The sequence below is a fragment of the Colobus angolensis genome, unplaced genomic scaffold, assembly GCF_000951035.1.
Source record: "Colobus angolensis palliatus isolate OR3802 unplaced genomic scaffold, Cang.pa_1.0 Scaffold120, whole genome shotgun sequence".
In the NCBI taxonomy this organism is placed as follows: domain Eukaryota; kingdom Metazoa; phylum Chordata; class Mammalia; order Primates; family Cercopithecidae; genus Colobus; species Colobus angolensis.
Window position 1 is genome coordinate 2348134 of NW_012113142.1, and position 20665 is coordinate 2368798.

General features: G+C 47.0%; 1 protein-coding gene across 3 annotated transcripts in view; it reads left to right on the forward strand.

The window, feature by feature from the left end:
• Positions 1–20084, forward strand: part of HIP1 (huntingtin interacting protein 1) — a 213846-nt gene extending 193762 nt beyond the window's left edge. For 2 of the 3 annotated variants that reach the window (XM_011930312.1, XM_011930320.1), the window contains exons 20-31: positions 333–419; positions 613–720; positions 1239–1375; positions 5782–5892; positions 6975–7033; positions 8095–8188; positions 9950–10050; positions 10307–10412; positions 12558–12681; positions 13560–13621; positions 18332–18440; positions 19218–20084. In XM_011930312.1, the coding sequence (XP_011785702.1) occupies positions 333–419; positions 613–720; positions 1239–1375; positions 5782–5892; positions 6975–7033; positions 8095–8188; positions 9950–10050; positions 10307–10412; positions 12558–12681; positions 13560–13621; positions 18332–18440; positions 19218–19270 (1151 nt within the window). In that variant the 3' untranslated portion in view covers positions 19271–20084. The remainder of the gene's footprint in view (positions 1–332; positions 420–612; positions 721–1238; positions 1376–5781; positions 5893–6974; positions 7034–8094; positions 8189–9949; positions 10051–10306; positions 10413–12557; positions 12682–13559; positions 13622–18331; positions 18441–19217) is intronic. The other variant, XM_011930325.1, reaches the window with a different exon arrangement.
• The last annotated feature ends 581 nt before the right edge of the window (positions 20085–20665 follow it).

A 20665-nucleotide genomic window follows, 5' to 3' on the forward strand; every position in this document is an offset into this window, starting at 1 on the left:
TGTTAGCCAGGATGGTCTCGATCTCCTGACCTCTTGATCTGCCCGCCTCGGCCTCGCAAAGTGCTGGAATTACAGGCGTGAGCCACTGCGCCTGGCCGATAGCCACTGCTTTAGACAGTGGGTCACACTGATAAAACATCCACCAGGAGCAGACAATTCTGTTTCTCTAAGGAAAAAACTATGGTCTGAATCAAGAGGTGATTACTCATGAACTTCACGTCTAGGCAGGAAGCTTACCCACTAGGTAAGCTCCTCTGTTCAGTGCTTAATTAACGAGGATGAAGCCAGCTATGAGAACTTGCTGTGACCTTACCCTGTGTTCCCTCTCACAGATCACCTCCTCTCCACGGTCACGTCCATTTCCAGCTGCATTGAACAACTGGAGAAAAGCTGGAGCCAGTATCTGGCCTGCCCAGAAGGTAAGAATGGCCAAGGATAGTCTCTGTCATTAGTGATAGCGGGACTGGGTTGAGAAGCACCTGAATGCAGAAATGGTGACAGGTTCCTCTGCATCAAGAAAGGCATGTAGACAACTCATAAAATAGGGGAGGAAAGGGTATGAAAGTGACACCATCAACCAGACCTGAGAAACTTCCTTTCCAATCCTGGCAGACATCAGTGGACTTCTCCATTCCATAACCCTGCTGGCCCACTTGACCAGCGACGCCATTTCTCATGGTGCCAGCACCAGCCTCAGAGCCCCACCTGAGCCTGCTGACTGTGAGTACCAGGGCATGAGGGGCTGTTCATGGACCAGGGGAGCAGGGGGCCTTTAAAAGTCTCTATTGGGCTGTGTGCAGTGCCTCATGTCTGTAACCCCAGCACTTTGGGAGGCTGAGGCAGGCGGATCACTTGAGGTCGGGAGTTCAAGAACAGCCTGGCCAACATGACGAAACCCTGTCTCTACTAAAAATACAAAAATGACTGGCCGGGTGCAATGGTTCACGCCTGTAATCACTGTAATACTTTAGGAGGACGAGGCGGTCAGGAGTTCGAGACCAGCCTGGCCAACATGGCAAAACCCCGTCTCTACTAAAAATACAAAAATTAGCCAGGCACAGTGGTGCACCTGTAATCCCAGCTACTTGGGAGGCTGAGGCAGAAGAATCGCTTGAACTCAGGAGGCGGAGTTTGCCGTGAGCCGAGATTGCGCCAGTGCACTCCAGCCTGAGCAACAAGAGCGAGACTCTGTCTCAAAAGAAAAAAAAAAAAAGATGTCTATTGCCTTGTATCTCCAGCACTGACTGAGACCTGTAAGCAGTACGGCAGGGAAACCCTCGCCTACCTGGCCTCCCTGGAGGAAGAGGGAACCCTTGAGAACGCTGAGAGCACAGCCATGAGGAACTGCCTGAGCAAGATCAAGGCCATCGGCGAGGTACTTGCAGTAGTATCATTGAGGAGTGTTGTTATTCTGGGTGTGCCTGCTGGTGAATGGCCAGGGAATCAGTGATGTTCTGAGTTAGTTCTTTCTGCACTTACAACTTGATTCTAGAAAGAGATTGTTAAAATTGGAAAATCTGGCCAGGTGCAGTGACTTATGCCTGTAATCCCAGCACTTTGGGAGGCTGAGGCAGGCAGATCACTTGAGATCAGGAGTTGGAGACCAGCCTGGCCAACAGGGTGAAACCCTGTGTCTTCTAAAAATACAAAGATTAGCCCAGTGTGGTGGCGCATGTCTGTAATCCCAGGTACTTGGGAGGCCAAGGCAGGAGAATTGCTTGAACCGGGGAGGCGGAGGTTGCAGTGAGCCGAGATCCCGCCATTGCACTCCATCCTGGGCGTAAGAGCGAGATCCGTCTCAAAAAAAAAAAAAAGTAGGATCACTTGAGCCCAGAAGTTTGAGACAGGCCTGGGCAACAAAATGAGACCCTGTCTCTTTAAAAATAAAAAATAAAAAAATTTAAAAAAGAGAAAACCTCTTGAAGGACTTTCCAGCTATATTTAATTCACTGGCTGTTAGCTGAGAATCTGCTGTGTTCTCATCATTACACTAGGCAATATCGAAGAAGTATAGGCAGCACCCCTGTTTCTGAGGATTTTTATCTAGATGGGAAGGTAATACCCAAAATGGACATAACACTGTATTTATTCATTTACTAAAGATGTAGTGGCTCACACCTGTAATCCCTGCGCTTTGGGAGGCCGAGGCAGGAGGATCACTTGAGGCCAGGAGTTCAAGATCAGCCTAGGCAACATAGTGAGACCCTATCTCTACAAAATAAAATTTTTAAAAACATTAGACAGGTGTGATGTCACGCACCTGTAGTCCCAGCTACTCAGGAGGCTGAGGCAGGAGGATTGCTTTAGCCAGGAGTTGGAGGCCACACTGAGCTATGATTGTGCCACTGCACTCCAGCCTGGGCAACAGAGCGAGACCCTGTCTCCACTATAAATAAGTAGTCAGTATGTCATGTATACCAGAAATTGGGTTAAATGTATATGGGGACAGAGAAGACATGGACTCTATGGGAAAGAAAAATAAGAAAACCATTTCTATGCAGTACCATTTTTTTCCATTTTTTTCCCCAATGTTATGAATTGGAGTATATCGGTTAAGATACGAGGATAGGGCCAGGCATGGTGCCTCACGCCTGTAATCCCAGCATTTTGGGAGGCCAAGACAGGTGGATCACCTGAAGTCAGGAGTTCGAGACCAGCCTGGCCAACATGGTGAAGCCCCATCTCTACTAAAAATACAAAAAATTAGCCAGGCCTGATGGTGGGCACCTGTAATCCCAGCTACTTAGGAGGCTGAGGCAGGAGAATCACTTGAACCTGGGAGGCGGAGGTTGCAGTGAGCTGAGATCGTGCTTTTGCACTCCAGCCTGGGCAACAAGAGCGAAACTCTACTCAAAAAATAAATAAATAAATAATAAAAGCCATGAGGATAGAATGTCTAATTGGAGTTCCAGAAGAAGATAATAAAAAGACCACGTCCAGCCGGGATCAAGTGAGGCCAAGAATTTGAGACCAACTTGGGCAACTTAGTGGGGCCCTGTCTCTACAACAAATTTAAAAATTGGCCAGGTGTGATGGTGAGCACTTGTGGTCCCAGCTACTCAGGAGGCTGAGGCAGGAGGATCACCTAAGCCTAGGAGCTCAAGACTGCAGTGAACCATGTACTCATGTACTGGAACCATGTACTGGAGCCATGTACCAGAACCATGTACCAGACATGTACCAAACATGTACCAGAACCATGTACTGGAGCACCACTGTACTCCAGCCTGGGTGACAGAGTAAGACCCTCTCTCTAAAAAGAAAAAATAAAAATGAAAAGATCAGGGCCAGGCATTGTGGCTCACACCTGTAATCCCAGCACTTTGGGAGGCTGAGGTGGACGGATCACTTGAGGCCAGGAGTTCGAGACCCGCCTGACTGTCATAGTAAAACCCCATCTCTATTAAAAATACAAAATTAGCCAGGTGTGGTGGCTCATTTTGTAATCCCAGCACACACCTGTAATCCCAGCTACTTGAGAGGCTGAGGCAGGGTAATCCCTCGAGCCCAGGAGGCGGAGGCTGCAGTGAGCTGAGATTGCACCACTGTACTCCAGCCTGGGCAGCAGAGTGAGACTCTGTCTCAAAAAAAAAAAAAAAGAAAAAGAAAAATGATCGTCTTCATCTTTGCCTCCCTAAATAATGAGTTAGTTTCACATGTTATAGACTACAGGTAAATGGAATCCTACTGTATATATTCTTCTACAACTTGCTTTTTCACTCTACATTCTGTGAGATTAATCCAAGAAGATACATTCATTTTCACTGCTCTCTCATATCTATTGCGTGAATATCGCTTAATTCATCTGTCTGTTCTCCTGGTGATGGACATTTGGGTTATTTCCCGTTTGGGTTGTTATTAATTTGCCCCTATGATCATACATGCACACATGTCAGTTGCTCTAGAGTATATATGTAGAATCAGAATTACTAGGTTACAGGATGAATCTCACACATAGAATGTTGAGTGAAAAATCAAGTCATGGAAAAATATATACAGTATGATTCCTTTTATATAAAGACTCAAACATTCAAACTTAACAATATATTGTTTAGGGATGCAGCTATATGGCATTAAAAAATAATAATAATAAGACAGACCAGGCATAGTGGCACATGTCTGAAAATCCCAGCACTTTGGGAGGCCGGAGCGGGAGGATCACTTGAGGCCAGGAGTTTGATACAGCCTGGGTTACAAAGCAAGACTCTGACTCTACAAAAAAGTTGAAAAGTTAGCAGAGCCTAGTGATGTGTGCCTGTTGTCCCAGCTACTCAGGAGGCTGAGGCAGGAGGATCACTTGAGCCCAGGAGGGGGAGGCTGCAGTAAGCTATGATCACACCACTGCACTCTAGCCTGGGCAACAGGCTTTTATTTTTTGTCTTTAAAAAAATAAAAATAAAATAATACATGACAACCACTCTCTTGAATTCTATATCTCTTGGGGTAGAAGGCAGGGAGGAAGGGAGATAGAATCAGGGCACATACAAGTACAAATAGGATTTCAAAGGTATTGATGTTTCTTATAGCATTCCTTAAGTTTTAAGTTGGGTGGTGGATAACATGCATCTTTATTCTTATCCTTTGAGCCATTCATGTATATTTTATACCTTAGTATGTATAACACATCACGTTTTAAAAATTGTGGGCTTTGCTATTAGTCAGACCTTAGTTCAAATCCCTGCCCTGCCATTTGCTAGCATAACTGTGGTCAAGACGTTCTACCTCTGATCCCTGGCTTCCTATCTACACAGTAGGAATAATACCTGCCTCATATGGTCACTGTGGAAGCAAAGTTAAGTCAGGGTCAAAGTGGGAGATATCATCTGTATTTGAAAAAGTTATAGGCCAGGTGTAATAACTCAATCCCAGCACACTGGGAAGCCAAGACAGGAGGACCACTTGAGCCCAGGAATTTGAGACCAGCCTGGACAACATAGTAAGACCCCATCTCTGTTAAAAAAAAAAAAAATTAGCCTGGCTTGGTGGTGCACCCCTGTACTCCCAGCTACTGTGGTGGTAGAGGTGGGAGGATTGCTTGAGCATGGGAGGTCGAGGCTGCAGTGAGCTATGATCAAGCCACTGCACTCCATCTCTGGTGACAGAGCAAGACTCTGTCTCAAAAAAATAAAAAATTAGGGCCAGGCGTGATGGCTCACACCTGTAATCCCAGCACTTTGGGAGGCCTAGGCAGGAGGATTACCTGAGGTCGGAAGTTCAAGACCAGCCTGGGCAAAACAGTGAAACCCGTCTCTACTAAAAATATAAAAATTAGCCGAGCGTGGTGGCACAAACCTGCAATCCTAGCTACTTGGGAGGCTGAGGCAGGAGAATCGCTTGAACCCAAGAGGTGGAGATTGCATTGTGCTGAGATTGCGCCTCTGTACTCCAGCCTGGGCAACAGAGGGAGATCTCTGTCTCAAAAAGAAAAAGCAAAAGAACGAATTGTAAAAATACCTCCTGCATAGCTAGTACAATTGACACTGCACAACTAAGGGGCTGGGGTCTTAGTGGTGGCGGAATGACCTTGCAGGGGGAGGCAGCGATGGCATTCTGGAAAGAGGTGGATCCTGAGTGAGAAGGAGCATGAGGTTCCAGAGTTCATGTCACAGAGAGGACCAGATGGGGTCTGCGAAAGACCCCCCCCCGCCAAAATCCCCGTGGCTTGCAGAAGGTGTTGGCTGGGTGGCCTCCTCCCTCTGCCATCTTGTAAGGGTTACAGATGGCAGAGGAGAAGAGAGAGGAGGCCCCAGGGTCAGTTCAGCCTTTGTGATGTGTTCACAGGAGCTCCTGCCCAGGGGCCTGGACATCAAGCAGGAAGAGCTGGGGGACCTGGTGGACAAGGAGATGGCGGCCACTTCAGCTGCTATTGAAACCGCCACGGCCAGAATAGAGGTAGGAGGTTCCTGCAGGAGCTCCCGAAACGATGCCTTTGCAGCTGCCCTTCTGCAGTGCTGCTTATTAGACATGTCATAGTCGTTCATGAAGGCCATGGCGACCCCCAAGACAGAAACCAGAATTTGCCAGGCACAGTGGCTAGTGCCTGTAATCCTAGCACCTTAGGAGGATCACTTGAGTCCAGGAGTTTGAGACCAGCCTGTGCATCAGGGCAAGACCCCATGTCTACAAAAAGTAAAATAATTAGCTGGACGTGGTGGTGCATGCTTGTCATCCTTGCTACTCCAGAGGCTGCAGGAGGATCACTTGAGCCCAGGAATTGGAGGCTACAGTGAGCCATGATTGCACCACTGCACTCTAGCCTGGGTGAGAGAGTGAGACCCTGTCTCTAAAAATGTTTTTAAATTGTTTAAAAAAAAAAAAAAAAGAGAGAGAGAGACCAAAATCTGAACTCACTAGTTTTTCTGAGTGATAGAAAATGAGAAGGTCCTCATGAGAGAAAGTGATTGGTTTCCTCAAGAATCAGATACTTTGGTTTCAGAACATCCTAGGTTCCGGCCGGGCGCAGTGGCTCACACCTGTAATCCCAGCACTTTGGGAGGCCGAGGTGGGCAGATCACGAGGCCAGGAGTTTGAGACCAGCCTGGACAACATGGTGAAACCCAGTCTCTACTAAAAATACAAAAATTTGCTGGGCATGGTGGGCGGGTGGCTATAATCCCAGGTACTTGAGAAGATGAGGCAGGAGAATCACTTGAACCCAGGAGTCGGAGGTTGCGGTAAGCTGAGATCACGCCACTGCACTCCAGCCTGGGTGACAAAGTGAGACTCCGTCTCAAAAAAAAAAAAAAGAAAAAAAGACACAGATCATAGAGCCAGCCCACTGCAGCTGCACTCCCCCTGAATAGATTAGAGTCTGGATTCTTTTTCTGACTCTCCCAAGGATGTGGGCAGGGACTTAGGGACCTCTAGATTCAGGTTTCTCAGCTACCACACGATGTTGGACTGAAAGTATAGTAGGACATTAGTGGGTCCTTAATATTCAAGGCACGTTTAGAAACCATGCTTCTTTTTAACAGGAGATGCTCAGCAAATCCCGAGCAGGAGACACAGGAGTCAAATTGGAGGTGAATGAAAGGTTGGTCTGAGCGGCACGGTGGGACCTAGGGGAGCAGGATCCGTCTTCCTGGCATTGGGCTATACTTTGTGTACTTATTAGGGAATTAGAGGAGAGCAGTAGCAGCCACGGGGAAGGACTGAGTTGATATAATCATCAGTGACAGTATTAATGTTGACAGCAATATTGCTGTTTCACTATAGAAGAAAAGAAACCCCAGGCCGGCGTGGTGGCTCACGCCTGTAATCCCAGCACTTTGGGAGGCTGAGGAGGGAGGATCACCTGAGGTCGGAAGTTCGAGAACAGCCTGCCCAATGTGGTGAAAATTCATCTTTACTAAAAATACAAAAATTAGCCAGGCGTGGTGGTGCATGCATGTAATGCCAGCTACTTGGGAGGCTGAGGCAGGAGAATCACTTGAACCCAGGAGGCGGAGGTTACAGTGAGCCAAGATCATGCCTCTGCACTCTAGCCGGGGTGACAGAGTGAGACTCTGTCTCAAAAAAGAAAAGAAGGCCAGGCGCGGTGGCTCAAGCCTGTAATCCCAGCACTTTGGGAGGCCAAGATGGGCGGATCACGAGGTCAGGAGATCGAGACCATCCTGGCTAACCCGATGAAACCCCATCTCTACTAAAAATACAAAAAATTAGCCGGGTGTGGTAGCGGGCGCCTGTAGTCCCAGCTACTCTGGAGGCTGAGGCAGGAGAATGGTGTGAACCCAGGAGGCGGAGGTTGCAGTGAGCTGAGATCCGGCCACTGCACTCTTTAGCCTGGGCGACAGAGTGAGAGTCCGTCTCAAAAAAAAAAAAAAAAAGAAGAAGAAGAGGAAGAGAAGCCCTAGGAATCACAACTTCACTATTCCTTACGATGGAGACCCACAATCGATCTGTCACTCCCCAGCCTCTCCTTCAGGTCCTCCCCACAGAATGTTCCAGCAATCTCAGCACCTTTCTTACCTCCCTTTCCCATTCCAAGCTTGCCTTTGGCTAGGAGTGGAAAAGAGAACAGTCGTGTTCATTGATCTTGGATCTTGGTCTCAGTGTATCCTCGACTTTTTGTTTGTTTGTTTGTTTGTTTGGCAGGATCCTTGGTTGCTGTACCAGCCTCATGCAAGCTATTCAGGTGCTGATTGTAGCCTCTAAGGACCTCCAGAGAGAGATTGTGGAGAGCGGCAGGGTGAGTGTGGATGTGGGCCCAGGGCAGGAAGAGCAGGCATTGGTGACAGATTCCCGCTCCACCAGACTCTGTGATGCTGCCATCTTGTTCTGTGTGTCCACCTGAGCACAGAGGTGCCACTCCTGTAGACATCAGCAGAGGCCCTGGGGAGAAGTCAGAGCTCCAGGACCTTCCCAGAGGGTGGCCAGGCATGTGTCCCAACTGCAGCTCCCTTCGCACAGACAGACATTGTTGGAACTTGCTGTGGGAGCCCTGCTTACATTGCAAACCTGGGTACTCTGAGGGGGACATGAGGACTTTTGCAAACGAAGCAGATTCTAAAAGGCAGCTTGAGACTGACTTTTCACAGGGAGCTCTGCCTTGTCTGTTTCCAACAGTAGAGTCAACTCACCCTTACAAATAGACTCTGCTGTCAGCCTGTTACCAACGCATCACTTCATGGTCTCATGCCTTTGCTGCGATTATCATCATCTTGTTTTTTTCTTATTTCCCCATATGCCACTGCAGCTTGGGAGGCGTAAGTCCAGGGAGGGGTTAATGAGCCTGAGAACAGTGCCATAAAGCAAGCAGCCAGGCCTGGTTTGCTGGTGCCTTTTATCTTCCTGAGAGGTGATGTTTTCTGTTTCTAAAATAGAAAGATGGACTGGACAAGGATTATCTGCAGATCCTCAGACTATCAGACACTTCCAAAGCATAAAAACATTTTTCAAATCCAAGTAGAAATATATTTTTTTAATATATTCACTGTATAGTCTCCTTTTTTATTGGCAAATCACAGAGAGTGGCTAGACTCTTTTCAGATCATAACTTATTCATATGAGAATATTTATTCTTATATATACAATACAGAAATGTCATTGTATGGTAGAAATGCTGCAGGCTTTGGAGTCAGAAAAGCCCAAGATTTACTTCCATTTATTTCCTGCATGACCTTGGGAAAAGCCTTTTTGTTTGTTTGTTGTTTTGTTGTTTTGGGTTTTTGTTTTTGGTTTTTCATTGTTGTTGTTGTTTTTTGTTTTGAGACTGAGTCTCGCTCTGTCACCAGGCTAGAATGCAGTGGTGCAATCTCGGCTCACTGCAGCCTCTGCCTCCTGGGTTCAAGCAATTCTCCTGCCTCAGCCTCCCGAGTAGCTGGGACAACAGGTGCACATCACCACACCCAGCTAATTTTTATATTTTTAGTAGAGATGGGGTTTTACCATGTTAGACAGGATGGTCTCAATCTCTTGACCTCATGATCCGCCTGCCTCAGCCTTGCAAAGTGCTGGGATTACAGGCATGAGCCACCACGCCCAGCCAGGGTTTTGTTTTGAGACAGAGTCTCGCTCTGTTGCCCAGGCTAGAGTGCAGTGACGCGATCTTGGCTCACTGCAACCTCCGCCTCCTAGGCTGAAGTGATTGTTTTGCCTCAGCCTCCTGAGTAGCTGGGATCACAGGCACCCACCACCACACCCAGCTAATTTTTGTATTTTTAATAGAGACAGGGTTTCACCATGTTGCCCAGGCTGGTCTTGAACTCCTAACCTCAAGTGATCCACCTGCCTCAGCCTCCCAAAGTGCTGGGATTACAGGCCAGCACCACTGCACCCAGCCAGAAAAGCTATTCTTGTCTCTGAATCTTCTTTTTTGTAAAATGGGAATACTAATGCTTATGTCTCAGAGTTACTATGAGGATGATTTGGGATAATATATATATAAAAGCACCTGCCATATAGTACATGCTCAATAAAAGGTGGCTATGACTTTTTTTTTCTTCCCTAGGGTACAGCATCCCCTAAAGAGTTTTATGCCAAGAACTCTCGATGGACAGAAGGACTCATCTCAGCCTCCAAGGCTGTGGGCTGGGGAGCCACTGTCATGGTGTAAGTATCCATTGGTACCAAGGCTCCTCCCCTGACCCCTCTTCCATTGATCCACTCTAAACAATAGCTAAGGAGGGGAAAAAGAATCTGTCCCTGATCGATAAACTATTGATCAGGAAGTCAATAGGACCAAGTTTACAAGGGAGACTGGCTCTCCCAGGGGACACAGGGCGATGCAGGGGGTCTGGAGGTGGGATTGTGGAGGAGTTGCGGCTCATCTGCCCATAACCTAGTCCCTCTTGTCGTTTTCCATCAGGGATGCAGCTGATCTGGTGGTACAAGGCAGAGGGAAATTTGAGGAGCTAATGGTGTGTTCGCATGAAATTGCTGCTAGCACAGCCCAGCTTGTGGCTGCATCCAAGGTAGGACCTGTGCTGGACCTCCTAGGACCCTGGAAGGCCTGGTTAGAGAGTACTAGGCTAGGTTAAAGAGTACTTGGCTGCATTAGGCAGTACTTGGCTGAGTTAGAGAGTACTTGGCTAGGTTAGATGGCACTCGGCTAGGTTAGATGGTACTTGGCTAGGTTAGAGAGTACTTGGCTAGATTAGATGGAACTTGGCTAGGTTAGAGAGTACTAAGGGATATACTTGGCTATGTTAGACAGTACTTGGCTAGGTTAGAGAGTACTAGGCTAGGTTAAAGAGTACTTGGCTGCATTAGGCAGTACTTGGCTGAGTTAGAGAGTAATTGGCTAGGTTAGATGGCACTCGGCTAGGTTAGATGGTACTTGGCTAGGTTAGAGAGTACTTGGCTAGGTTACATGGAACTTGGCTAGGTTAGAGAGTACTAAGGGATATACTTGACTATGTTAGACAGTACTTGGCTAGGTTAGAGAGTACTAGGCTAGGTTAAAGAGTACTAAGGGGTTAGAGAGTACTTGGCTAGGTTAGATGGCGTTTGGCTAGGTGAGATGGTACTTAGCTAGGTTAGAGAGTACTAAGGGATTGGAGAGTACTTGGCTAGGTTAGATGGAACTTGGCTAGGTTAGAGAGTACTAAGGGATATACTTGGCTATGTTAGACAGTACTTGGCTAGGTTAGAGAGTACTTGGCTAGGTTAGATGGTACTTGGTTAGGTTAGATGGTACTTGGTTCAGTTAGAGAGTACTTAGGAGTTAGAGAGTACCTGGCTAGGTTAGACAGTACTTAGATGGTGGGATGGAACTGGACCTGACAACAGATGATTTATCCAGGGCTCAGGTGGATTCGATTCCAGATAAAAATTCAGCCTCTTAAGGGTCCCATACCATCCTCTTACAGCAGCTTTTTTTTTTTTTTTTTTTGAGGCAGAGTCTTGCTCTGTTGTCCAGGTTGCAGTGCAGTGGCGCGATCTCGGCTCACTGCAAAACTCCACCTCCCTAGTTCAAGTGATTCTCCTGGTTCAGCCTCCCCAGTAGCTGGGACTACAGGTGCCCACCACCACACCCAGCTAATTTTTTGTATTTTTAGTAGAGACAGGGTTTCACCATGTTAGCCAGGTTGGCCTCAATCTGCTGACCTCGTGATCCACCCACCTTGACCTCCCAAAGTTCTAGAATTACAAATGTGAGCCACCACACCCAGCCTTAGAGTCCTTTCATGTGACAGCAAGGAATGTCTGTACCCAGTGTACTACACATGTCCCTCGTGACTTTCCTCACATCCGTTACAAGTGGCCTTAGAGAGCCCCAGCAATGCCAACTTCCTATTAGCAGTCCTGGCATTCAAGAAACACTCGAATAAGGAATAGGTTGGCATCATAAAGGAATAGGTTGGCATCATAGGTTACCTGACTTGTCTCTGAGATTCCACAACTCCTCCTTCTTAGTCTTCAAATTTGAATCAGGCTGGGTACGGTGGCTCACTCCTGTAATCCCAGCACTTTGGGAGGCTGAGGTGTGTGGATCACCTGAGGTTGGGAGTTCGAGACCAGCCTGGCCAACATGTTGAAACCCCATCTCTACTAAAAATACAAAAAATTAGCCGGGTGTGGTGGTGGACACTTGTAATCCCAGTTACTTGGGAGGCTGAGGCAGGAGAATCACTTGAACCAGGGAGGCGGAGGTTGCAGTGAGCCAAGATCACGCCACTGCACTCCAGCCTGGGCAACAAGAGCGAAACTCTATCTCAAAAAAAAAAAAAAAAAATTTTTTGAATCAATACTATCAATGCCCCCAACTAATTCTCATGTAAACCCGGTGCTCAAAATCCTTTGAAGAGTTTCACAGTATCTCAGTGTTCTTTATTTGCCCTTATTTCTTGTCATCCCAGATTGATTTCTACAACTGGGTACACTGTCCAAATAAGTGCTAATGCTTAGAGTTTGGGAGCCACCAAGCAAAGAAGCCAGGAATAATTTTTCAGATGATAGATAATGTCAGGAGCTGACTGTAGGCAGCAGGTTTTGAGAAGCTGATTGGTGATTGCCGTTTGGCCCACATGTTTGCTAAGAACCATCAGAGCAGTTATTTGATTCAGTCCTTCTTGCTCTAGGTGTTGTGTGAACCTAAATCCGCTTTGTCCTGGTAGGTGAAAGCTGATAAGGACAGCCCCAACCTAGCCCAGCTGCAGCAGGCCTCTCGGGGAGTGAACCAGGCCACTGCCGGCGTCGTGGCCTCAACCATTTCCGGCAAATCACAGATTGAAGAGACAGGTAGCCTTTCCAAAGGGACCCTTTTCTTATCTTGCATCCTTGAGTTCTTCTCTGCATCGTTCCCTGTGATCCCAACCAAATCCCACAGGACTGTGTCTAAATTCTTTCATATTTTTCACCTTTTTATTTTATTTTTTCTTTATTTCTGTTTTTGAGACAGGGTCTCACTCTGTCACCCATGCTGGAGTGCAGTGGTACGATCTCTGCTCACTGCAACCTCCACCTCCCTGGTTCACACGATTCTCCTGCCTTAGCCTCCCGAGTAGCTGGGATTATAGGCGCCTGCCACTGCGCCCACTAATTTTTGTATTTTTAATAGAGACGGGGCTTCACCATGTTGGCCAAGGCTGGTCTCGAACTCCTCGCCTCAGGTGATCCGCCCACCTTGGCCTCCCAAAGTTTGCTGGAATTATAGGTGTGAGCCACTGTGCCACTGTGCCCTGCCTTTTTTTTTTTTTTTTTTGAGATGGAGTCTTGCTCTTGTCGCCCAGGCTGGAGTGCAATGGTGCAATCTTGGCTCATTGTAACCTCCGCTCCCAGATTTAAGTGATTTTCCTGCCTTAGCCTCCCAAATAGCTGGGATTACAGGCGCCCACCACTACACCCGGCTAATTTTTGTATTTTTAGTAAAGACGGGGTTTCACCATGTTGACTAGGCTGGTCTTGAACTCCTGACCTCGTGATCCACCCATCGCAGGCTCCCAAAGAGCTAGGATTACAGGAGTGAGCCACCATGTCCAGCCCCCTCAGTTACTTTCATGCAGTGTTGACAAATGGCAAGCCAGGTGTTTCCACAGAGCGTTGGCATTGGCCGCCTCTCAGGTGCCAGTCAGCCAGGGTAGAATTTTGATAAGATGTTCTTGTTTCCATCCTTGCAGACAACATGGACTTCTCAAGCATGACGCTGACACAGATCAAACGCCAAGAGATGGATTCCCAGGTGAGAGCTCCATCGCTAAGTCTAGATAGCCTCTATTGCCTAGACATGGACTCTAAATATTGTTCCCATGGAGAAAAGCCAGAGGGAGAGAGACCTGAGTTGAAATGAACACAGGTGCACCTACTAACCCAAGACTGAATGTAAATCATGCCGGAAGAAATAGTGGAGGTGGAGGTTATTAGTACAAATCAGAATCCTTGTTTTTTTGTTCTTTTGTTATTTTGTTTTTTTGAGATGGAGTCGTGTCCTGTCACCCAGGCTGGAATGCAATGGCATGATCTCGGCTCACCTCACTCCCCACCTCCCAGGTTCAAGTGATTCTTCTACCTCAGCCTCCCAAGTAGCTGGGATTATAGACATGTGTCATCATGCCCAGCTAATTTTTTATTTTTAATAAAGATAGGGTTTCACCATGCTGGCCAGGCTGATCTCGAACTCCTGACCTTGTGATCTGCCCACTTGGGCCTTCCAAAGTGCTGGGATTACGGGTGTGAGCCACCGGCCCTTTTTTTTTTTTCCTTAAATAAAGTAAAGACAGGGTCTCACTATGTTGCCTAGACTGGTCTCAACTCCTGGCCTCACACAATCCTCCTGCCTCAGCCTACCAAAGTGTTGGGATTACAGGCGTGAGCCACCACACCCAGCCAAGATCAGACTCTTAACTCTTGCCCACTAGTCTTGGACTAACGTTCCTCTAAATGTTATCCAGGATCTCTTAGTATCCACAAACTTAATAGTCCTACTATATAAAACATTGTTTTAGACTTCTGGTATGAATTATTTGCTTATGACCTTTAGTTTTAAAAGAGAAAATCCTTTTAACTCATCAAAGGCAATGCCATTATTTCTCTCTGTTGTTCTATAAAGTCATACGATGCAAAATAGGTATCAGCAAGATCCTTTAAAAAAATTGACATCACTAGCCGGGCGAGGTGGCGGGCGCCTGTAGTCCCAGCTACTCCGGAGGCTGAGGCAGGAGAATGGCGTAAACCCGGGAGGCGGAACTTGCAGTGAGCTGAGATCCGGCCACTGCACTCCAGCCTGGGCGACAGAGCAAAAAAAAAAAAAAAAAAAAAAAAAAAAAAAAAATTGACGTCATTTTTCTAGAATTATTGGTCATCAGTCTCAGGGTGAATTTCAAATTGGAATTGTTAAAGTACTCCAAGATGTGTCACTCAGCATTTTTTTTTCTTTTTTTTGAGTCAGGCCCTTACTCTGTTCCTCAGGCTGGAGTGCAGTGGTGCCATCACATCTCACTGCAGACTTGAACTCCTGGGCTCAGGCGGATCCTCCCACCTCAGCCTCCTGAGTAGCTGGGACTACAGGTGCACACCACCATGCCCAGCTAATTTTTCTTTCTTTCTTTCTTTTTTCTTTTTTTGAGACTGAGTCTTGGTCTGTCGCCCAGACTTGAGTGAGTACAGTGGCATGATCTTGGTTCACTGCGACCTCCGCCTTCCGGTTTCAAGCGATTCTCCCACCTCAGCCTCCGAAGTAGCTGGGATTAGAGACATGCACCATCACGCCCGGCTAATTTTTGTACTTTTAGTAGAGATGGGGTTTCACCATGTTGGCCAGGCTGGTCTCGAACTCCTGACCTCAGGCAATCTGCCCACCTCGGCCTCTCAACGTACTAGGATTACAAGTGTGAACCACCACGCCCAGCCTCTTTCTTTACTTTTTGTAGAGATGGGGGTCTCACTATGTTGCCTAAGCTGGTCTTGAATTTCTGGGCTCAAGCAATTCTTCTACCTGAGCCTCCCAAAGTGTTGGAATTATAGCCATGAGCCACTGCACCTGGCTCAGCATCTTTAGGAAAAGACACAGATCACCAGCAAAGCCAAATTTCTGTCTGAATACTGAAGGGACTTCTGCTTAGCAGTCTCACTCGGTCCCTCTTGACTTTATTTTTATTATTATTATCTTTTTGAGACAGACTCTCAGTGTGTTGCCCAGGTTGGAGTGCAGTGATGCAATCTTGGCTGACTGCAACCTCCGCCTCCCAGGTTCAAACAATTCTTCCACCTTAGCCTCCCAAGTAACTGGAATTACAGGCACCCGCCACCACACCCAGCTAATTTTTGTATTTTTAGTAGAGACAAGGTTTCACCATGTTGGCCAGGCTGGTCTTGAACTCCTGACCTCAGGTGATACACCTGCCTCGGTCTCCCAAAATGCTGAGATTACAGGCGTGAGCTACTGCACCCATCCCCTCTTGACTTAAATACCACCTATATGTGGATAAATTCCAAAATCTTCTCCGCAGCTTAGATCTTCTCCTTGAGCCCCATACTTATCCAGCAGCCTTCTTGATAGCTCCCCACTAATGTCCTAGAGGTATCTCAAACATAACTGATATCCAAAACAGGCCTCTTGGTGTCCCTCACATCCCACTCCATCCCTCCCCTTGTTTGTTTCATCTCAGTAAATGACACCCCCACCGCCTACTGGGTGCTGAGCCACAAACAGTCATCCTTTCTCTTTCCCTCACCCTCCACATCCAATCCATCTGCAAGGCCTGTTAACGCTAAATCACAAAACAAAAGCTTAATCTTTCCACTTCTTTCCATCTTCCTACTGTAACCTAAGCCACCATTGTCTGTCTCCTGAACCACTACAAAGGCAACTTACCTTAATGTTATATGAGTAGTCATTTTAAAATAATCCTGTGGTAGGCTGGGTGCATTGGTCATGCTTATCATCCCAGTACTTTGGAAGGCCAAGTTGGGAGGATTGCTTGGCCAGGAGTTCAAGACAAGCCTGGGCAACATAGAGAGACCCCATCTCTACATAGAAATTAAAAATTAGCTGGGCGTGGTGGCACATGCCTGCAGTCCCAGCCACTCTGGAGGCTGAAGCAGGAGGATCACTTGAGTCCAGGAGTTTGAGGCTTCAGGGAGCTGTGATCACACTCTTGCACTCCAGCCTGTGTGACAGAGTGAGACCCTATCTCCAAAAATAACGATAATAATAATCCCATGGCACGATCGGGTGGTGGGGAGAATAGCAAAGAGCATTGCAGAGGCAAGTCTGGTCATATGGTTGGTTAGTTGGTGGAGCTGGGTGAAGAGCACAGTGAGGTCACTCTGCTAGTCTCCATCCCTCTGTAGATGTTTTACTTTTTCCATAATAAAAAGTTGTTTCAAAACAAAAAAGGAACCACTTCACTGGGTCTAGTTGCTTCTACTCTTGGCCCTCTACAGTCCATTCATTCCCCATGTGATAGTTTAGAAATGTAAATCTCAGGAAGTCCCCTCTCTGCTTAAATCCTCCCAGTGGCTTTTCATTGCATGTACAACATCCAAGCTCCTCATCAGGTCATGAGCCTGGTTAAAAAATGATCCTTGCCTGGTTCTCAACTTCATCCGGCAACTCTACCCCTCTATCATATGTCTCATATACAACTTCCTTCCTTCTCCCAACACCTCCAGATCTGTCTTGCTTTAGAGCCTTTGCTCTGGCTGTTTCTTCTGCCTGGAATATTATTCTCCAGGTCTCCAGGCAGCTGAGCTCTTAAGGCCACATAAGCTGAAAAATGACTTTCTGAGAATAGACGTGGCTGACTATTCTTAGGCTTTATCACATCTCCCTGTGTCATTTCTTTGCAATCTGATCTTTCTTCTTCATTTGTCTTTTCCCTCTATAAGGTAAGCAGGGACATGATCAGTGCTCAGCAAATATTCATGGTTTTTTTTTGTTTTCTTTTTTGAGATGGAATTTCGCTCTTGTTGCCCAGGCTGGAGTGCAATGGTGTGATCTTGGCTCACTGCAACCTCTGCCTCCTGGATTCAAGCAATTCTCCTGCCTCAACTTCCCAAGTAGCTGGGATTACAGGCATGCACCACCACACCTGGCTAATTTTGTATATTTTTAGTAGAGATGGGGTTTCATCATGTTGGTCAGGCTAGTCTTGAACTCCTGACCTCAAGTGATCCACCCACGTTGGCCTCCCAAAGTGCTGGGATTACAGGCATGAGCCACTGTGCCTGGCCAGCAAATATTCCTTGAATTAAGAAATAAAATAAATTACATTAATGAGAAGTAGAGCTAGGCAAGATCACCTTTTCCTTTAGTAAGATTGTCCATGCCTTTTCCTGTAGCAGTAATAAGCCTAAGTTGCACAAATACCTGAAAGATATCAGAACCATCATACTTGGTTCCTACCTGGGTTTCCAGGGAACTGGAATTGAAGAAGGGTTACAACTAGATTGGAACTCACCATACAGTTAGGTTAAACATTAGAGTTGTTTTTTAGATAGTGATTTATCAGAGGAACAGAAGATAAGCCCACCTCCCATTTAGGTATTTGTAAAGCATCATTCACTTCCAGTAGAGGATCACAGTGAGTAAAACATAAGAGCTACTGGGATGGATAGATAAATGAATGGGAGAATGGAAAAATTAGAGCAAAAAGAGAACAGAAATTGAGGACTAGATAAAGTATGGAAACAGAGTGAATAATACAGAAGAAGAGGAATTCACAATGCAGCAGAAAGGGGGTAATCAAAATAAGATAGATGTAGGCTGGGCATGGTGTTTCATGCCTGTAATCTCAGCACTTTGGGAGGCCAAGACAGGAGGATGTCCTAAGGCCAGGAGTTCACTACCAGCCTGGGCAGCAGAGCAAGACCCCATCTCTATAAAAAATATACATAAAAATTAAATCTCAGAGAGTTGATCAAAAGAAAATCCCACTTACTTTCCTTACAGGTTAGGGTGCTAGAGCTAGAAAATGAATTGCAGAAGGAGCGTCAAAAACTGGGAGAGCTTCGGAAAAAGCACTACGAGCTTGCTGGTGTTGCTGAGGGCTGGGAGGAAGGTGAGCTGACTCCAAGGACGGGCACTAACCCACAGCAGGGAGGGGAAGCTGTGTGACAGGGCCTTCCCCTAGAATGGAACAGAACAAGGAACCCACCAGATCGGTGGCTTCTTCCTTCTCTTCTCTCTTCATGGAACCTGTTTTCTCTTCTGTTGTAAATAACCTTTAAGTCTAACTCTGGGTGAAATTATGGTGAATTAAAAGCTTTTGTTGTCACCTTTTAAGACCTAAACATTGATCATAACTCACTCACTGCCATTCCTTCCCAGGCCCAGCTAGCCTTGCCAACTCCCTGGGAATTTAGTTTCTGGCCAGCAGAGACTTGAAAAACGAAAGAATAGTGGTCAGTGGAGATCTGGCAGACAGGGATAAGTGAATTACAAGATTCTGACTATCTAGAGCCAGTGAAGGGCAACAATTGCCAAAAGATAGAAGGGATCAGGTGCTGAGAAATGGAGTGGCATGGAGTCACATTCAGCCTGACAGCCCAGAGACTTGCCATCCATCGCCTTGAGTCTATATGTTGCTGTCTGCATGTCGAAAGCAGTCAACTTGATCACAGCCAAGATTGTTGACAGTTATGGGATTTGACAGACTCTGGGCACCAACTATAGACAGATCCTAGTCATTCGTAGACACCAAACTCGGGGACTAGGTGATTACACCATGGTTATAATTATAATGTATTTTTGAGCCCCCATGGTGGCAGGTTTTTTGGTTAAGTGAGTGTATGCATGCATGAAGTGCTTTGCAACATAAATTATCATTGTCTTTTAGGAACAGAGGCATCTCCACCTACACTGCAAGAAGCGGTAACCGAAAAAGAATAGAGCCAAACCAATACCCCATATGTCAGTGTAAATCCTTGTTACCTATCTCGTGTGTGTCATTTTCCCAGCCACAGGCCAAATCCTTGGAGTCCCAGGGGCAGCCACACCACTGCCATTACCCAATGCTGAGGACCTGCATGACACTTCCAAAGACTCCCTCCATAGCGACACCCTTTCTGTTTGGACTCATGGTCATCTCTGTTCTTTCCCTGCCTCCCTAGTTAGCATCCAGGCTGGCCAGTGCTGCCCATGAGCAAGCCTAGGTGCAAAGAGGGGTGGTGGGGGACAGGGCCACTCAACAGAGAGGACTTCCATCCAGTCCTGCTGACTATTTGACCCCCACAACAATGGGTATCCTTAATAGAGGGGCTGCTTGTTGTTCGTTGACAGCTTGGAGAGGGAAGATCTTATGCCTTTTCTTTTCTGTTTTCTTCTCAGTCTTTTCAGTTTCATCATTTGCACAAACTTGTGAGCATCAGAGGGCTGATGGATTCCAAACCAGGACACTGCCCTGAAATCTGCACAGTCAGAAGGACAGCAGGAGTGTCCTGGCTGTGAATGCCAAGGCCATTCTCCCCCTCTTTGGGCAGTGCCATGGATTTCCACTGCTTCTTATGGTGGTTGGTTGGGTTTTTGGTTGTTTTTTTTTTTTTTTTAAGTTTCACTCACATAGCCAACTCTCCCAAAGGGCACACCCCTGGAGCTGAGTCTCCAGGGCCCCCCACTGTGGCAGCTCCGGCGATGGTGCTGTCCAGGCCTCTCGGTGCTCCACTTCCGCCTCCACGCTGAGCAAGTGCTGGCCCACCCAGTCCATGCTCCAGTCCATGCTCCAGGGTCAGGCGGAGCTGCTGAGTGACAGCTGTCCTCAAAAGGCAGAAGGAGAGTGAGTGCCTTTCCCTCCTAAAGCTGAACCCCAGCGGAAAGCCTCTGTCCACCTTCACAAGGGAGAAGACAACAGAAAGAGGGACAAGAGGGTTCACACAGCCCAGATCTTCACAGGACACGTTTCTCAGGCGTTCCTGTGACCAGGCTCAAAAACTTTTATCACATGCTTGAACGGAGCTGGTGAGATCAACACTACTTCCCCGCCGGAATGAACTGTCCATGAATGGTCTGTCAAGTGGGCCATCTGCCTTGGCCCAGAGAGGGAGCATGGGAGCGATTCCCAACTCCTTTCTGCAGACGTCTACCTTGGCATCCTCTTGAATAGGAAGATCGTTCCACCTTCTACACAATTGACAAACCCAGAAGATCAGACGCAATTGCTCCCATCAGGAAAGAACCCTATACTTGGTTTGCTACCCTTAGTATTTATTACTAACCTCCCTTAAGCAGCAACAGCCTACAAAGAGATGCTTGGAGCAATCAGGACTTCAGGTGTGACTATAGCAAGGC